Source organism: Nematostella vectensis, chromosome 4 (assembly GCF_932526225.1).
Source record: "Nematostella vectensis chromosome 4, jaNemVect1.1, whole genome shotgun sequence".
Lineage (NCBI taxonomy): Eukaryota > Metazoa > Cnidaria > Anthozoa > Actiniaria > Edwardsiidae > Nematostella > Nematostella vectensis.
In genome coordinates this window covers 17,041,268-17,058,167 of record NC_064037.1, presented here as the reverse complement: position 1 = coordinate 17,058,167, position 16,900 = coordinate 17,041,268, and the positions used below count along the sequence as shown (strand labels likewise).

At 41.4% G+C, this 16,900-nt stretch overlaps 2 protein-coding genes across 2 annotated transcripts; one reads left to right on the top strand and one right to left on the bottom strand.

Annotated features, from left to right (window-relative positions):
* Positions 1-418: 418 nt before the first annotated feature.
* On the top strand, positions 419-4,506 carry LOC5511305 (monocarboxylate transporter 5). The gene is made up of 4 exons (XM_048726015.1): positions 419-702; positions 1,726-2,348; positions 2,787-3,153; positions 4,325-4,506. The coding sequence occupies exons 1-4, from the start codon at positions 555-557 to the stop codon at positions 4,486-4,488; spliced, it is 1,302 nt and encodes a 433-aa protein (XP_048581972.1). The 5' UTR covers positions 419-554; the 3' UTR covers positions 4,489-4,506.
* LOC5511292 (uncharacterized protein RP689) lies at positions 3,792-16,449 on the bottom strand. The gene is made up of 3 exons (XM_048726017.1): positions 16,321-16,449; positions 6,019-6,325; positions 3,792-5,558 (listed from the first exon to the last, which is right to left on the bottom strand). Exons 2-3 carry the CDS (start codon positions 6,290-6,292, stop codon positions 5,071-5,073), a joined length of 762 nt encoding a protein of 253 aa, XP_048581974.1. The 5' UTR covers positions 6,293-6,325; positions 16,321-16,449; the 3' UTR covers positions 3,792-5,070.
* Positions 16,450-16,900: the final 451 nt, after the last annotated feature.

Below are 16,900 nucleotides of genomic sequence, written 5' to 3'. Positions count from 1 at the left end.
TTTTCTTAATCACGGTAGTCTAGGGATGATTTCTAAACATATTGTTATTATTTTGATGCGACCCGTCCCCACGAAAACGCAGAAACGATATAACAAGGTCTACAGCGCATGCGTACTCGCGTGCCAAGTGGAATGGACCTGAGTTGTCACGCCATCGTTTTCGAAAGGTTCCGTTTTCGTCCGTCCCCACGGCACCGAAATGGTATCGTTTTCAAATTGTTCCGTTTTCGGTCATCGTTTTCGTGTGGACGATACCCGTATCCGTTGTCTTATGTTGTTGTTATTTTGCCGCTAAAAACCTGAGCGCGCCCGAGTTTGCCACCCTACGCGCGTTTTGTGTTATTCATATTTATGCGTGACTCTAGAATTTACGCATCGTCATTTTGAGCAAGACTCGGTGCGCGCGCACGGGGTCGTTAAACACTTAACTCTGTCTTCATAACAATAACAATGGCGCGTTTCTTACTACGGACAAAAATCTATAACGGCGCGTGGAATACTAGAGTGAAAGTGTGTCTGTTTCAGTAGCGAGCCTTAGAAAAGCAAGCAAATTCATGGCTCGTAAAGTCGACAGTGCTTACTCCTGGGTAGTTTGTGCGAGCTGTGTTCTGTGCAACGTTCTCGTCATGGGGACCGTGCTTAGTTTTGGCGTTTTGTACCCAGCTTTTCTCAAAGATCTGGGTCGATCTAGAGAAAAAACAGGTAAGCTCTCTAACCGTGAATACTAGAAACCAAGACACGATCATACGATATGTGACTTAGAAATAAATTTAAACTGTTTAAACACATGACTTAAAAAGTATGAAAAGTCGACTGACAGCTCCAAACTAAAGTGAGGACCTGCTTTCTTTCTTACTCTGAATACATTGAGAGATTTGTATCGCTAGAAATAGCACTTTTTTTTAGCAAATTTTGATTAAAATTCACAAGCCATGCCAACTGCGATTGACACGTCTAGATGTAAGTGGACAGGTGTCTGGCAGACGAGATTTGCATCATGACTGCGACCTTGTCACGATATGATTAGTAAGAAGACAGGTTAGGTGATATCAGGAGAGCAGACTAAGCTGTAAAAAGCTACAGGTGGTTAGGGTCTAAGATATGTTTATAAGTTAAGGTTAAATTGACTATTTACATTTTCCCTGTGCTACTCTCTCGCGACTCGTTACACTGACTTCGAAGCCCTGTGTTACTGAAGATGGGAATAGGGAAGCTGTTTTGCGCTTTCCTCATTCAAGATTGTTTCCCCTTTTTTTATTTATCTGGTAATGATCTTAAATCTGGTGCGTGTCTAGAGAAAAACGGATCAAATAAGGTCAAATCGGCATTCTTAGCTCTGGACGCTATTATTAGTTCCTTATCAAGAGGTCCAGCGGCGTAGCCAGGATTTTTAACAGGTGGGGACACAAAAGGGGCTTTCAATGCATTTTCCCCTGTATTTTAGATAATGTGTCATACATTTACTGTATTTTTGGCTGCTAAAAGGGGGGGGGGGGGGGGGGCCGGGCCCCCTAGGCCACCCCCTGGCTACGCCCCTGAGATCCATCTAGAAAATGCTATACAAATACGCACATACAATTGACCGTGTTCTCGACTATCACACGGAAGGAGTTTACCGAAGTCAAACTATTTCGTCACATGAGTGGGAGTGAGGTCCGGATCCCTCGAACTGGACACGCCCCTGTACCCCTACTATAACACTTTGAATATCCCCATTTTCCACAGCATGGATCGGCTCCCTCCCCGTGTCAATCATGAGCGTCAGTGCCGTCGTGTCTGGAGCACTGTGTGACAAACTCGGCTCACGGCTCACCGGCTACCTCGGTACTGTTGTGTGCTCCGCCGGCCTCCTTCTTTCCTCATTTGCTCCGGAGATCTGGATAGTGTACCTGACCTACGGGCTGCTTCTCGGAGTGGGCACTGGTCTAATCTTCACCTCTATCTTCTCCATAACTGCAAAGTACTTCAACAGGTTTCGCGCCTTGGCGGTGGGAATAGTCGGCTCGGGTGAAGGACTTGGGATTCTAGTTATGGCTCCGGTGATTCAATTATTACTGGACGCACTGCAGCTAAGAAATACGCTACGAGTGATGGCGGCGATGGTCCTGGCCAACACATTGGTCATGTGGACGTTCGATCCGCATGTCCAGGAAGAAACGGATCACGAGTATTTCCAGGAAGGAAGTAATGATTCGGGAAGTAGTAGAGAGTTGCCCATGCCGCGAAAACGTGGAATAGAGGTTTGCGGATGGATTGACTGGTCTTTGTGGAAGATTCCGACGTTTACTGTGTTTACACTAGCATCTGGTTTGGCAACACTGGCCGCGTTTATTCCTCAGTTCTTCATGGTAAGACTCCATAAAAGCTGCCACAGTTCTTAGCGCAGCCAAGTAATTCCACGCTCGCCAACATGCACAAAAGCACCTTTTACTTGCGTTTGTGATTGGCTATTCTCAATTTTTAGCGCTTGCCTTCTATTAAGAGCTGATATTGATATGGGGAATGCAGATTATTTTGGAAAGTTGCCTTTCGAATAATAAAGAAGTTTAAAGAACTTTTAGAAAATAAATTTTCTCTCGGCCGCATCGGGCTTCAGACAAAAAGGGTACTTGCGCTAAGATAACATGTGACTTTTGGGTGGCAAACTATGCAGTCACTTATGTCTTGGCTTGAATTTGCCACCCAAAAGGTCACGGGATCTTTTAGCACAACTCCCCAATTCTTAGTTTTACGTCGCTAATGCGTCCAAGTACAAGTAGTTTTACTGACATGTGCTCTTAATGTAGGTTGCATATTGCAAAGAATTGGGCATCTCCGCTGACCGTGCAGCGTGGATGTACGTTTACATGGGCGTTGCCTCGCTTATTGGTCACGTGGCAATCGGTCGTTTGATTGACAGGCCATCCATCCAACCAGGCTACGTGTACCAGGTGTGTTGGGCGATCGCGGGTGTGTCTACGCTGCTGTCCCGTCTCAGTACAAGCTACGCGTACCTTTCCGTGTACTTCGTAGTGTTCGGATTCGCGTTCGGAGCTGCGATCACGTGCTGTGACGTCATTATGCTGACGCTAGTCCCCGAGGCACGAGGTGGTACCCTCGGTATGCACATGATGGCGATGGCCCTCCCGACGGCGACTGGTACCCCATTAGCAGGTGAGCAGACCCATTAGCAGGTGAGCAGACCCGTTAGCAGGTGAGCAGACCCGTTAGCAGGTGAGCAAACCCATTAGCAGGTGAGCAGACCCGTTAGCAGGTGAGCAGACCCATTAGCAGGTGAGCAGACCCGTTAGCAGGTGAGCAGACCCATTAGCAGGTGAGCAGACCCATTAGCAGGTGAGGAGACCCATTAGCAGGTGAGCAGACCCGTTAGCAGGTGAGCAAACCCATTAGCAGGTGAGGAGACCCATTAGCAGGTGAGCAGACCCATTAGCAGGTGAGCAGACCCATTAGCAGGTGAGCAGACCCATTAGCAGGTGAGCAGACCCGTTAGCAGGTGAGCAGACCCATTAGCAGGTGAGGAGACCCGTTAGCAGGTGAGGAGACCCGTTAGCAGGTGAGCAGACCATTAGCAGGTGAGCAGACCCATTAGCAGGTGAGGAGACCCATTAGCAGGTGAGGAGACCCATTAGCAGGTGAGCAGACCCGTTAGCAGGTGAGCAGACCCATTAGCAGGTGAGCAGACCCATTAGCAGGTGAGGAGACCCATTAGCAGGTAAGCAGACCCATTAGCAGGTGAGCAAACACAGCAGAGTACGGTGTGGGGCAGGGGGGGGAGGTTTACTGTTTCTTGATATGGTAGTGTATGTTTATTTGTACACACTGCCTTTAAAGGTGACTCTGTTACAGTGAGACGCGCGTTGGCGAGGTCACCTTGATAGTTTTGACAAATAAACCAACGGAAGCTTGCGTCGCACTATGTTACTTTGTTGGTGGCCCATTAGCGTGCGTCGCACTATGATACTTTGATGTTGGCCCAGGAACGTGCGTCGCACTATGTTACTTTGATGTTGTTTCACTAGCGTGCGTCGCACTATGTTACTTTGATGTTGTTTCACTAGCGTGCGTCGCACTATGTTACTTTGTTGGTGGCCCAGTAGCGTGCGTCGCACTATGATACTTTGATGTTGGCCCAGTAGCGTGCGTCGCACTATGATACTTTGATGTTGGCCCAGTACCGTGCGTTGCACTATGATACTTTGGTGGCCACTGTAGCAAGCGAGAATATAACAGCAAGAGAGCTAGATAGGTATCACCCTCAAAACTATCAAACTGTATCCACCATGCTAGAAAACCTTACATCTGATGGACTTTTTTTTCTCCCAAGGTTTGGTTGCTGACGTCACGCAGTCCTACGCCGACACATTCTACATATCAGGAGCCACAATCCTTTGCGCGACATGCATTCCATTCTTGATGTTGTATTTTCGAAGATCGAACTACGGTCACGTGACTAACGATGTAAATAACGTTGCGGTGTTAAATGCATGACCTCATTCCTAGGTTTTACTCGGTCAGGGTTTGGGGGCTAGCTGACTAGCTGTTTAGGAAAATTACCCAGAAGACCCTTGGAGGTTGTAAAAAAAAAAAAAGTCTCGTGAAATCTATTATCCATCGGTTGCGAATCTAATTGCGTGGGCCGATCATTTGAGTGACGGGGAAGTTGCTGCATTTTCCCGCTCGATATTTTTCACAAATAGCTTGTTACTTCTTTTGATAGACCTTGGCTGTGTTTTGCTTTAGTTTATCTGTTCGTTTTTTAGGGGGTATGCCCCTCTATCAAATAATCGGCCCCTTATTCGCCTCACACTCTCTCCTACCTCACCTGTTTTCTACATTAACCCCTATACTCAAGTTGGGGACGGGGGGATACACAAAACATATGTCGGAAGATTTTAACTCCCTTCAATTACTTTTAAAAGTTCACCTAGTAGGGACAGCCAAATCCAGCCTCCACCCTTGCCCGAGGATCCAGCGTACTTTTCGTGAATCCTCGAGCATGGTCACCACACACACCCTTGATCCGTCACTTCTGCGCTACCTCCTCTGGTAGGCCCCTTTTTCTCCAGGTCGTCACGGGCACCCATTCGCACGCATTACAAAGCACGGAACATAACACTTCCACTTAAAGGGCACAGAAAAGCCATGCCAGTATGTGGTAGGGTACCTATGAGCCAAGTGCCTATGCGGATCATTCGGTATCGCTAACTGAGAACCCTGGAAATCTATTCTCTTCCTAGGGGTCACCCAGGCCTTGGGGAAGGTGTCGAGCTCATGGTTCCACAATACGAGCATATTCTCGTTCTTGAGGACAGACGACGGGTAATATTTATGTAGCAGTGTCTGCTTTTGACCGCTATAAGAGCCTTCAATCTCCTCCCATCTTACATAGTCGATAGAGAGGCCTTTGTAGTTCGCTTGTAGTCCATTAGACTGGATACCATGGATCTTGATGAGTTCCTCGTGGACGACGTATTTCTCTTGGTCCCTGAGGAACGATATATCGGCATCCCCGTCCCAAGGTAGGACATCACCACGCCTTACTGCACCAACCAAGGTCCCTGAGGAAAAGCGATATTCTATTTTACTTGCAGGCATTTTTTTTATGTCCAATAGACTGATAGCATTTTGAGTGTGGGCAACAGAAATTCCTACTTCTAAAGCAAATAACCGTTAAGCAACCCTAAGGAATAGCAGTTGGTCAAGATTTTATACCCTAAAAGATAGGACGATCAACCCCGCCTACTTCTCTGGAGAGTCCCCCCGGGCATAAATATCAACGGTGGTTCTTCAGTAGCGGATCTCCGGGGGGGGGAGGTGGTGTTAAAGGGTTTAACCCCTCTTGGGCTGCCTCTTTTATTGTTTGCATTGCGTCTGTTCATTCCAAAATCGTTACGAAGGTAAAATAATGACGAAAATGTTTGGGTCACCCCCCCCCCCCCCCCCCCCCCCGGGCAAAAGGCTAGATCTACCCCTGTTCTTTGCTGTTTTCCTTGGCTATGTATGTACACAAGAACTCACCGTAATCGAGCCAGTAGGTCATATTATGGGCATCCATTGTCTCGCAAATGGTTTTAATCGCGTAACGAAGGTTGTTTAATTTGTCTTGGGGTAAATAGCATTCATCGTTATATGCCCCGCTCGCTGTGGGAATTATAAAGAAGTGCAGAACAGCAAGTGTAACCACGATGAATACAAATATCAGGAAGATAAAGGGATGTCTTGTTATGAACGATCGCCGGGTAGAGAGGCGAAAATACAGCCGTTTTCCACTTGACAGGATTGAACTGATCATTTTGCAGTCAACACTTCACAACTAACTTGCACCCTGTAACAAAAGAAAAGACAATTAAAAAATGCCGATAAACCACTCCTTTCTTGCAGTTCACTTTTTTTTTTAGAAATAGAACGGTAACTTGCGAGAAAACATAAAAGTATGTCGATGGCAGGTATTTTGATCCCCTTTTTATTTTCCAAGTCTACGTTAGAAGGCAGAGATCACATCCGAGTTCATGGGGTGTTCGAGTTTGACCCCGAAGTGGTGCTAAAAATACTCTTTCTTTATAGGAATGTCTAATTTTCAGTAAAGACTGAGCCGTTCCTATTTTTGGAGAATTTTAAGGCTGAAAAAGTTCTTACGGATGTTTTAAATTTCAGTGACATCGCAGCCCAAAACACACCCCAGCTTTTGTATAAAGATTATACCAACAAAGTGTTTTAATTTTAAAAGTTAGAATTAAAGAAATGATAAATCAAAATTTGATCATGTATCTGTAAAATGGCCGTGTAGCGGGAGGGGAACGTGGCCCAGGACTGGGACATGAAAACAATAAATAAGCGCTCGACCCCCAGCAGCGGCGCGATTTTTCCTTCCCCACTGCACTGGAAGAGAAAAAAGAAATCACGACGCTGCTGGGGGTCGAGTTACTCATTTACCAGGCGGCTGCGGTTACAAAGCGCGTCGTTTGAAAGTGGTACGAGGTAACGCGTAGGGAATACAGCCAGGTTAGGTAGGAACACGTGCTTTATTCAACACTAACAAGACATACATCATAAAAATTATCCTATAAAGTTATACTGTAAAATTATCCTATAGCCCGTGCTGATACTGACTGTGAGAGGCTGCGTCATCTGTTGGCACAGACGTCATGTAAATGCAAATACGGTTTATTCTGTAAGGTATTATTCCCTGGTGTTTCATTTTCTTGTCAGTAGCCAATCTTATCGCTAAACATCAGCATTATCTAGAAATTTTTTTTTTGATCGACGTAAAGTTTGCGATTAAACTGTTGAGTTATAAATTGTAAGGTTAGGAATTTTCGATACTCGTTGCATATCGAATTTCTTAACCCCTTCGGACTAATGCTTTATAATATATCGCCTTCAACAAATCGTTAAAATGACCTAAAAAACAACCAGAGTGAAGTTAGTTCCTTATTCGCAGTTCCTTTTTCGTCTGTTTCCTTATTCGCTCAGTTCCTTATTCAAATCCGGGGGGTTACTTACATGATACCTTTTACTTCGAGTTGAAACAGTATTTAGGCATAACAGTTTATTCAGAACAAGTCCAACAGCATTTTCGTCGGGTAAATTTGGATGCTTTAACGTGCTCGCTGCTAAGCGGAGCTGTGAACATGAGACTCTATCTGCTACAAAAGGTCAAATTACGCTATGCGTGCAATCGCTTTCACAAATGAATCAAACAAAAGAGAGGAAATCTACCTCTCATCTAATAAATGTATTTATATCTTAGGCTCTCTTTCCAAACGCATTAATATATTTAGAGGAGAAATATTCACGTTTTACTTGACTACGTACGCGTGCAGAAGGAAAACACAATTTGACAGATAGTGCTTGTTGTCAATTAACACCTTGGCTACCAGATAAGGCCCTGTCAAAACAAATAGATTAGTGCAGTGACACGAATAGGGAACTGTGTTCCTTATTCAAGTTAGTTTTCGCGAATAAGGAAATGGAATCTCCCAACGTCCGATTTCGTTTTACCACTTATCCGAATAAGGAATAGACTATGAAGAGGATTGTCAGTGTTTGCTCATCATTTCTCAATAAAGGAAATGAAATTTCATAACGCCCGATTTCGCTTTAACGACTAATTCGAAAGAGTTCTCGAAAAAGGAAATGGTATTTCATAACTCCCGATCTCGTTTTAACTACTTATCCGAATAAGGAATAGACTAAAAAGAGGGTCGTTAGTGTTTTCTAAACATTTCTCGAAAAAGGAAATGGAATTTCATAGCGCCCGATCTCGTTTTAACTACTTATCCGAATAAGGAATAGACTAAATAGAGGGTCGATAGTGTTTTCTAAACATTTCTCGAATAAGGAAATGGAATTTCATAGCGCCCGATCTCGTTTTAACTACTTATTCGAATAAGGAATAGACTAAAAAGAGGGTCGTTAGTGTTTTCTAAACATTTCTCGGATAAGGAAATGGTATTTCATAACGCCTGATTTCGTTTTAACTACTTATCCGAATAAGGAATAGACTAAAAAGAGGGTCGTTTGTGTTTTCTAAACATTTCTCGAATAAGGAAATGGAATCTCCCAACGTCCGATTTCGTTTTACCACTTATCCGAATAAGGAATAAACTATGAAGAGGATTGTCAGTGTTTGCTCATCATTTCTCATTAAAGGAAATGAAATTTCATAACTCCCGATTTCGCTTTAACTACTCCTTTCGAAAGAGTTCTCGAAAAAGGAAATGGTATTTCATAACTCCCGATCTCGTTTTAACTACTTATCCGAATAAGGAATATACTAAAAAGAGGGTTTTTTATATTTTCTAAACATTTCTCGAATAAGGAAATGGAATTTCATAACTCCCGATCTCGTTTTAACTACTTATCCGAATAAGGAATATACTAAAAAGAGGGTCGTTAGTGTTTTCTAAACATTTCTCGAAAAAGGAAATGGTATTTCATAACGCCTGATTTCTTTTTAAATATTTATTCGAATAAGGAATCTACTTTAAAGAGGATTGTTAGTATTTTCTCACAATTTGTTTAGAGGAGTATATTCGCGCTTTAGTTGACTACGTAAGTATGTCGTGTGAATTTGACCTTGCTAACAAAACCACAATTTGATAGATAGTGCTTGTTGTCAATTAACACCTTGGCTACTAGATATGGCTCTGACAAAACAAATAGATTAGTGCAGTGACAAGAATAGGGAACTGTTCCTTATTCAAGTTAGTTTTCGCGAATAAGGAAATGGAATCTTTCAACGTCCGATTTCGTTTTACCACTTATCCGAATAAGGAATAGACTATGAAGAGGATTGTCAGTGTTTGCTCATCATTTCTCAATAAAGGAAATGAAATTTTATAACGCCCTATTTCGCTTTAATGACTCCTTTCGAAAGAGTTCTCGAAAAAGGAAATGGTATTTCATAACTCCCGATCTCGTTTTAACTACTTATCCGAATAAGGAAATGGTATTTCATAACGCCTGATTTCGTTTTAACTACTTATCCGAATAAGTAATGGACTATGAAGAGGATTGTCAGTGTTTGCTCATCATTTCTCAATAAAGAAAATGAAATTTCATAACTCCCGATTTCGCTTTAACGACTAATTCGAAAGAGTTCTTGAAAAAGGAAATGGTATTTCATAACTCCTCTAAACAAATTGTGAGAAAACACTAACAATCCTCTTTAAAGTAGATTCCTTATTCGAATAAATATTTAAAAAGAAATCAGGCGTTATGAAGTACCATTTCCTTTTTCGAGAAATGTTTAGAAAACACTAACGACCCTCTTTTTAGTCTATTCCTTATTCGGATAAGTAGTTAAAACGAGATCGGGAGTTATGAAATACCATTTCCTTTTTCGAGAAATGTTTAGAAAATATAAAAAACCCTCTTTTTAGTCTATTCCTTATTCGGATAAGTAGTTAAAACGAGATCGGGAGTTATGAAATACCATTTCCTTTTTCGAGAACCCTTTCGAAAGGAGTCGTTAAAGCGAAATAGGGCGTTATGAAATTTCATTTCCTTTATTGAGAAATGATGAGCAAACACTGACAATCCTCTTCATAGTCTATTCCTTATTCGGATAAGTGGTAAAACGAAATCGGACGTTGGGAGATTCCATTTCCTTATTCGCGAAAACTAACTTGAATAAGGAACAGTTCCCTATTCGTGTCACTGCACTAATCTATTTGTTTTGTCAGAGCCATATCTAGTAGCCAAGGTGTTAATTGACAACAAGCACTATCTATCAAATTGTGGTTTTGTTAGCAAGGTCAAATTCACACGACATACTTACGTAGTCAACTAAAGCGCGAATATACTCCTCTAAACAAATTGTGAGAAAATACTAACAATCCTCTTTAAAGTAGATTCCTTATTTGAATAAATATTTAAAAAGAAATCAGGCGTTATGAAATACCATTTCCTTTTTCGAGAAATGTTTAGAAAACACTAACGACCCTCTATTTAGTCTATTCCTTATTCGGATAAGTAGTTAAAACGAGATCGGGCGCTATGAGATTCCATTTCCTTATTCGAGAAATGTTTAGAAAATATAAAAAACCCTCTTTTAAGTCTATTCCTTATTCGGATAAGTAGTTAAAACGAGATCGGGCGCTATGAGATTCCATTTCCTTATTCGAGAAATGTTTAGAAAACACTATCGACCCTCTTTTTAGTCTATTCCTTATTCGGATAAGTAGTTAAAACGAGATCGGGCGCTATGAAATTCCATTTCCTTTTTCGAGAAATGTTTAGAAAACACTAACGACCCTCTTTTTAGTCTATTCCTTATTCGGATAAGTAGTTAAAACGAGATCGGGAGTTATGAAATACCATTTCCTTTTTCGAGAACTCTTTCGAAAGGAGTCGTTAAAGCGAAATCGGGCGTTATGAAATTTCATTTCCTTTATTGAGAAATGATGAGCTAACACTGACAATCCTCTTCATAGTCTATTCCTTATTCGGATAAGTGGTAAAACGAAATCGGACGTTGGGAGATTCCATTTCCTTATTCGCGAAAACTAACTTGAATAAGGAACAGTTCCCTATTCGTGTCACTGCACTAATCTATTTGTTTTGACAGGGCCTTATCTGGTAGCCAAGGTGTTAATTGACGACAAGCACTATCTGTCAAATTGTGGTTTCCTTCTACACGCGTACGTAGTCAAGTAAAGCGTGAATATTTCTCCTCTAAATATATTAATGCGTTTAGAAAGAGAGCCCAAGATATAAATACATTTATTAGATGAGAGGTAGATTTCCTCTTTTTTGCTAGATTCATTTGTGAAAGCGATTGCACGCGGGAATTCATATATTAGCTAACTTAGCAAATTAACTTACTAGTACTAGTAAATGAAATTGGGGGCGAGAAAGTTTAGTGGTATTTTTTTGAAATTTTATAGAATTTTAAAATTTTATAGATAAAAACATACTAGTAAACAAAATTTCGGGGCGAGAAAGCAATCTGACAACTCGCCCCGACATTTGGTTTACTAGTGTAAAAATAACTATACTATTAAATGAAATTACGGGGCGTAAAGCAAAAACGACAACTCGCCCCGAGATTTGGTTTACTAGTAGTAAGTAATTATAATACCGAGAAATTACGGGGCGTAAAGCAAAAACGACAACTCGCCCCGAGATTTGGTTTACTAGTACTAAGTAAACATAATACCGAGAAATTACGGGGAGTAAAGCAAAAACGACAACTCGCCCCGAGATTTGGTTTACTAGTAATGAGTAATTATAATACTTATAAATTACGGGGCGTAAAGCAAAAACGACAACTCGCCCCGAGATTTGGTTTACTAGTACTAAGTAATTATAATACCGAGAAATTACGGGGCGTAAAGCAAAAACGACAACTCGCCCCGAGATTTGGTTTACTAGTAATGAGTAATTATAATACTGAGAAATTACGGGGCGTAAAGCAAAAACGACAACTCGCCCCGAGATTTGGTTTACTAGTACTAAGTAATTATAATACCGAGAAATTACGGGGCGTAAAGCAAAAACGACAACTCGCCCCGAGATTTGGTTTACTAGTACTAAGTAATTATAATACCGAGAAATTACGGGGCGTAAAGCAAAAACTACAACTCGCCCCGAGATTTGGTTTACTAGTACCGAAAAATTACGGGGCGTAAAGCAAAAACGACAACTCGCCCCGAGATTTGGTTTACTAGTAATAATTATAATACCGAGAAATTACGGGGCGTAAAGCAAAAACGACAACTCGCCCCGAGATTTGGTTTACTAGTACTAAGTAATTATAATACCGAGAAATTACGGGGCGTAAAGCAAAAACGACAACTCGCCCCGAGATTTGGTTTACTAGTACTAAGTAAACATAATACTGAGAAATTACGGGGCGTAAAGCAAAAACGACAACTCGCCCCGAGATTTGGTTTACTAGTAGTAAGTAATTATAATACCGAGAAATTACGGGGCGTAAAGCAAAAACGACAACTCGCCCCGAGATTTGGTTTACTAGTACTAAGTAAACATAATACTGAGAAATTACGGGGCGTAAAGCAAAAACGACAACTCGCCCCGAGATTTGGTTTACTAGTACTAAGTAATTATAATACCGAGAAATTACGGGGCGTAAAGCAAAAACGACAACTCGCCCCGAGATTTGGTTTACTAGTACTAAGTAAACATAATACTGAGAAATTACGGGGCGTAAAGCAAAAACGACAACTCGCCCCGAGATTTGGTTTACTAGTAGTAAGTAATTATAATACCGAGAAATTACGGGGCGTAAAGCAAAAACGACAACTCGCCCCGAGATTTGGTTTACTAGTACCAAGAAATTACTGGGCGTAAAGCAAAAATGACAACACTCCCTGAGATTTGGTTTATTAGTACCAAGAAATTACGGGGCGTAAAGCAAAAACGATAACACGCCCCGAGATTTGGTTTACTAGTAATAAGAAAACAGAAAATTCTGCAAGTTATCGGCAGAGGGCAAAGTGTTTCTATTAATGGCGAAGTGGAGAAGGGGGAATAGAGCAAATCAAATTATAAGCTGACCATCTCCTGTTATTTAACTTTTTGTATGAAGAAGTAGGCCCGTACCCAGGATTTTTCTTGGGGGGGAGGGAGGGAGAGAGTTTTCTGATAAAAATCTAACCACCTCCGAAAGAACAAAAAGGGACTTTTTTATGCCTTTGCAGTATCTCCACGGGACGTTTATTGCCAGATTTGGCTAATACCAGAGTGATCTAGCTTATAATTTTGAGTTTTGTCTACAAATAGCACGTCTACTGAGAACCAAAAGTGGACTTTCGGCCGTTGTAGGGGGATGCGTTCGCACCCCCTGCAAAAGAAGCCCCGATCCCAGCACTTGTCGCATGCCTGGGTGTGTGTCGGCGGCGAGATAAGTTTAAAGAGGTGAGCTGTCAATCAATCATGTCTCATACAACATCACATCATTGGCCGTAACTAGGCAGGTTTTCGAACAATGGAATCGAGCGTTGTTTCACTCCCTTCTTATTTCATATAGAACCTAAATACGAAGTTAGGTTTGGAGAGGGCTCGGGCCTAAATAGGCTATGGTTACACAGTACCGTTCAAATGTTTCGAGTGAAAACAACGATCTCTAGGGTTTTTAGACAAGAGAAATAGAAATGGAACGAGAGGAAACTAAAAAGGGTTTCGCTAACTCAAACGACAGGAGACCTTTCGGATTATAAGGTTAGAAATATTTTATTAGCCGAGTTCATTATTCAACATAAATTGGGGATTCATTTTTGTTTATTTTATAGAGAAATCGCTGACAAAGTATCCTAATTCCCGTGAATAAACCAAACCTCGGTGCATGTTGTCGTTTTTCCTTTACACACTGTAATTTCTTGGTACTAGTAAACCAAATCTCGGGGCGAGTTATCGTTTTTGCTTTACGCCCCATTATTTCTCGGTATTATAATTACTTATTACTAGTAAACCAAATCTCGGGGCGAGTTGTCGTTTTTGCTTTACGCCCCGTAATTTATAAGTATCATAATAACTTACTACTAGTAAACCAAATCTCGGGGCGAGTTGTCGTTTTTGCTTTACGCCCCGTAATTTATAAGTATCATAATAACTTACTACTAGTAAACCAAATCTCGGGGCGAGTTGTCGTTTTTGCTTTACGCCCCGTAATTTCTCGGTATTATAATTACTGACTACTAGTAAACCAAATCTCGGGGCGTGTTGTCGTTTTTGCTTTACGCCCCGTAATTTATAAGTATCATAATTACTTACTACTAGTAAACCAAATCTCGGGGCGAGTTGTCGTTTTTGCTTTACGCCCCGTAATTTATAAGTATCATAATTACTTACTACTAGTAAACCAAATCTCGGGGCGAGTTGTCGTTTTTGCTTTACGCCCCGTAATTTATAAGTATCATAATAACTTACTACTAGTAAACCAAATCTCGGGGCGAGTTGTCGTTTTTGCTTTACGCCCCGTAATTTCTCGGTATTATAATTACTTAGTACTAGTAAACCAAATCTCGGGGCGAGTTGTCGTTTTTGCTTTACGCCCCGTAATTTATAAGTATTATAATTACTCATTACTAGTAAACCAAATCTCGGGGCGAGTTGTCGTTTTTGCTTTACGCCCCGTAATTTCTCGGTATTATGTTTACTTAGTACTAGTAAACCAAATCTCGGGGCGAGTTGTCGTTTTTGCTTTACGCCCCGTAATTTCTCGGTATTATAATTACTTACTACTAGTAAACCAAATCTCGGGGCGAGTTGTCGTTTTTGCTTTACGCCCCGTAATTTATAAGTATTATAATTACTCATTACTAGTAAACCAAATCTCGGGGCGAGTTGTCGTTTTTGCTTTACGCCCCGTAATTTCTCGGTATTATGTTTACTTAGTACTAGTAAACCAAATCTCGGGGCGAGTTGTCGTTTTTGCTTTACGCCCCGTAATTTCTCGGTATTATAATTACTTAGTACTAGTAAACCAAATCTCGGGGCGAGTTGTCGTTTTTGCTTTACGCCCCGTAATTTATAAGTATTATAATTACTCATTACTAGTAAACCAAATCTCGGGGCGAGTTGTCGTTTTTGCTTTACGCCCCGTAATTTCTCGGTATTATGTTTACTTAGTACTAGTAAACCAAATCTCGGGGCGAGTTGTCGTTTTTGCTTTACGCCCCGTAATTTCTCGGTATTATGTTTACTTAGTACTAGTAAACCAAATCTCGGGGCGAGTTGTCGTTTTTGCTTTACGCCCCGTAATTTATAAGTATTATAATTACTCATTACTAGTAAACCAAATCTCGGGGCGAGTTGTCGTTTTTGCTTTACGCCCCGTAATTTCATTTAATAGTATAGTTATTTTTACACTAGTAAACCAAATGTCGGGGCGAGTTGTCAGATTGCTTTCTCGCCCCGAAATTTTGTTTACTAGTATGTTTTTATCTATAAAATTTTAAAATTCTATAAAATTTCAAAATAATACCACTAAACTTTCTCGCCCCCAATTTCATTTACTAGTACTAGTAAGTTAATTTGCTAAGTTAGCTAATATATGAATTCCCGATTGCACGCATAGCGTAATTTGACCTTTTGTAGCAGATAGTCTCATGTTCACAGCTCCGCTTAGCAGCGAGCACGTTAAAGCATCCAAATTTACCCGACGAAAATGCTGTTGGACTTGTTCTGAATGAACTGTTATGCCTAAATACTGTTTCAACTCGAAGTAAAAGGTATCATGTAAGTACCCCCCTGAGCGAACTGAGCGAATAAGGAAACAGACGAAAAAGGAACTGCGAATAAGGAACTAACTTCAATCTGGTTCAAAAACAAGTGAATGTTTTGAAAGCTCGGTGTCGTTTGTGTATGTTTGGTGTCCCCAACTAGAGAATACTATATAGTATTATGATTCTTGCGGTGTTTGGTTCCTAATGATAGATAGATAGATGGGAGGTTTTATTCAATTGCCATGGCAGTATTACAGACTGAATTAAGGCAAAGGGCCAGCACATATAGCGTTATAATATTACAGAAATCGATAAGTAACAAAGTCATCAAAGCGTTTAGTTACAGAAATATGTTTGTAGGTATTCATACTGCCGGATCTTAGTGAGTATCCATGCTCGTTATTAATTACGCCTCCAGTAATTACAGATCGAAGGGGTTCTAGCTCCTTAGCGGAGGTCATGAGACTGATACAAAGCTCGCGCCTGCGGTCAGCAAGACTTTGGAGCCCGCTGGAGTCCAAGGCCTCCTTGTGTGATAAAGTTTTGTTTATGAATTTTCAAAGGAAACCGGTTGCGCTTGGCCGAGTGCCACTAAAAGCAGTGACCATGCAAATAGCTCAGAACTTACCTGTCTGTTCTCTTGGTTTAGCATCGTAAACGTTAAAAAAGTCCGAACTGTGAAGTATACAATGGACGTGGCGTAAGCCATCTTCTAGTCACGGAAGGACGCTCATTTTCATTGCGTGACACGCTTATTCGCATTTCTCTCATTACCAGGCCACCGCGATCTCGCTTTTGTAGGGTATTTTCTTTGAAAATAGCTGTTTTGACCCTCAAATATCGGGTTTAATTTATATCTGCATACTGTTTTCCTTTGAACACTCAGCTCATTTACATGCTATTGTACAGTTACAAAGAGCTCCGACACTATCGCAATGGCCAACGCAATAAGATCCGCGCAGAGCAGCAACATGAGTCAGCATTGCAGGCGCCGCTACGTTCGGTTGGCCACACAAAATGTTTCCAAACTGCTTCAAAGTACCCCTCCCTCCTCCCCCATCCACCAAACACGGTGTTCGAACAACGCCAGCATTCATGGGCTATCCTCCGACATGATCGGGAAAAATGATACAGTAGGCTGAGGTTCGTACAGAGATCTCAATTTTCTGTCATATTTTAGGTCATGATTATTTAGCCTCAGGAATAGT

Excerpts from the sequence above, each read along its gene's own strand:
- LOC5511305 (XM_048726015.1), top strand. The coding sequence starts at position 555 with ATGGCTCGTAAAGTCGACAGTGCTTACTCCTGGGTAGTTTGTGCGAGC. Across the intron at positions 703-1,725 it reads TCGATCTAGAGAAAAAACAG|CATGGATCGGCTCCCTCCCC; the intron begins GTAAGCTCTCTA and ends CATTTTCCACAG. Across the intron at positions 3,154-4,324 it reads GACTGGTACCCCATTAGCAG|GTTTGGTTGCTGACGTCACG; the intron begins GTGAGCAGACCC and ends TTTTCTCCCAAG.
- LOC5511292 (XM_048726017.1), bottom strand. The coding sequence starts at position 6,292 with ATGATCAGTTCAATCCTGTCAAGTGGAAAACGGCTGTATTTTCGCCTC. Across the intron at positions 5,559-6,018 it reads GACCTACTGGCTCGATTACG|GGACCTTGGTTGGTGCAGTA; the intron begins GTGAGTTCTTGT and ends GCTTTTCCTCAG.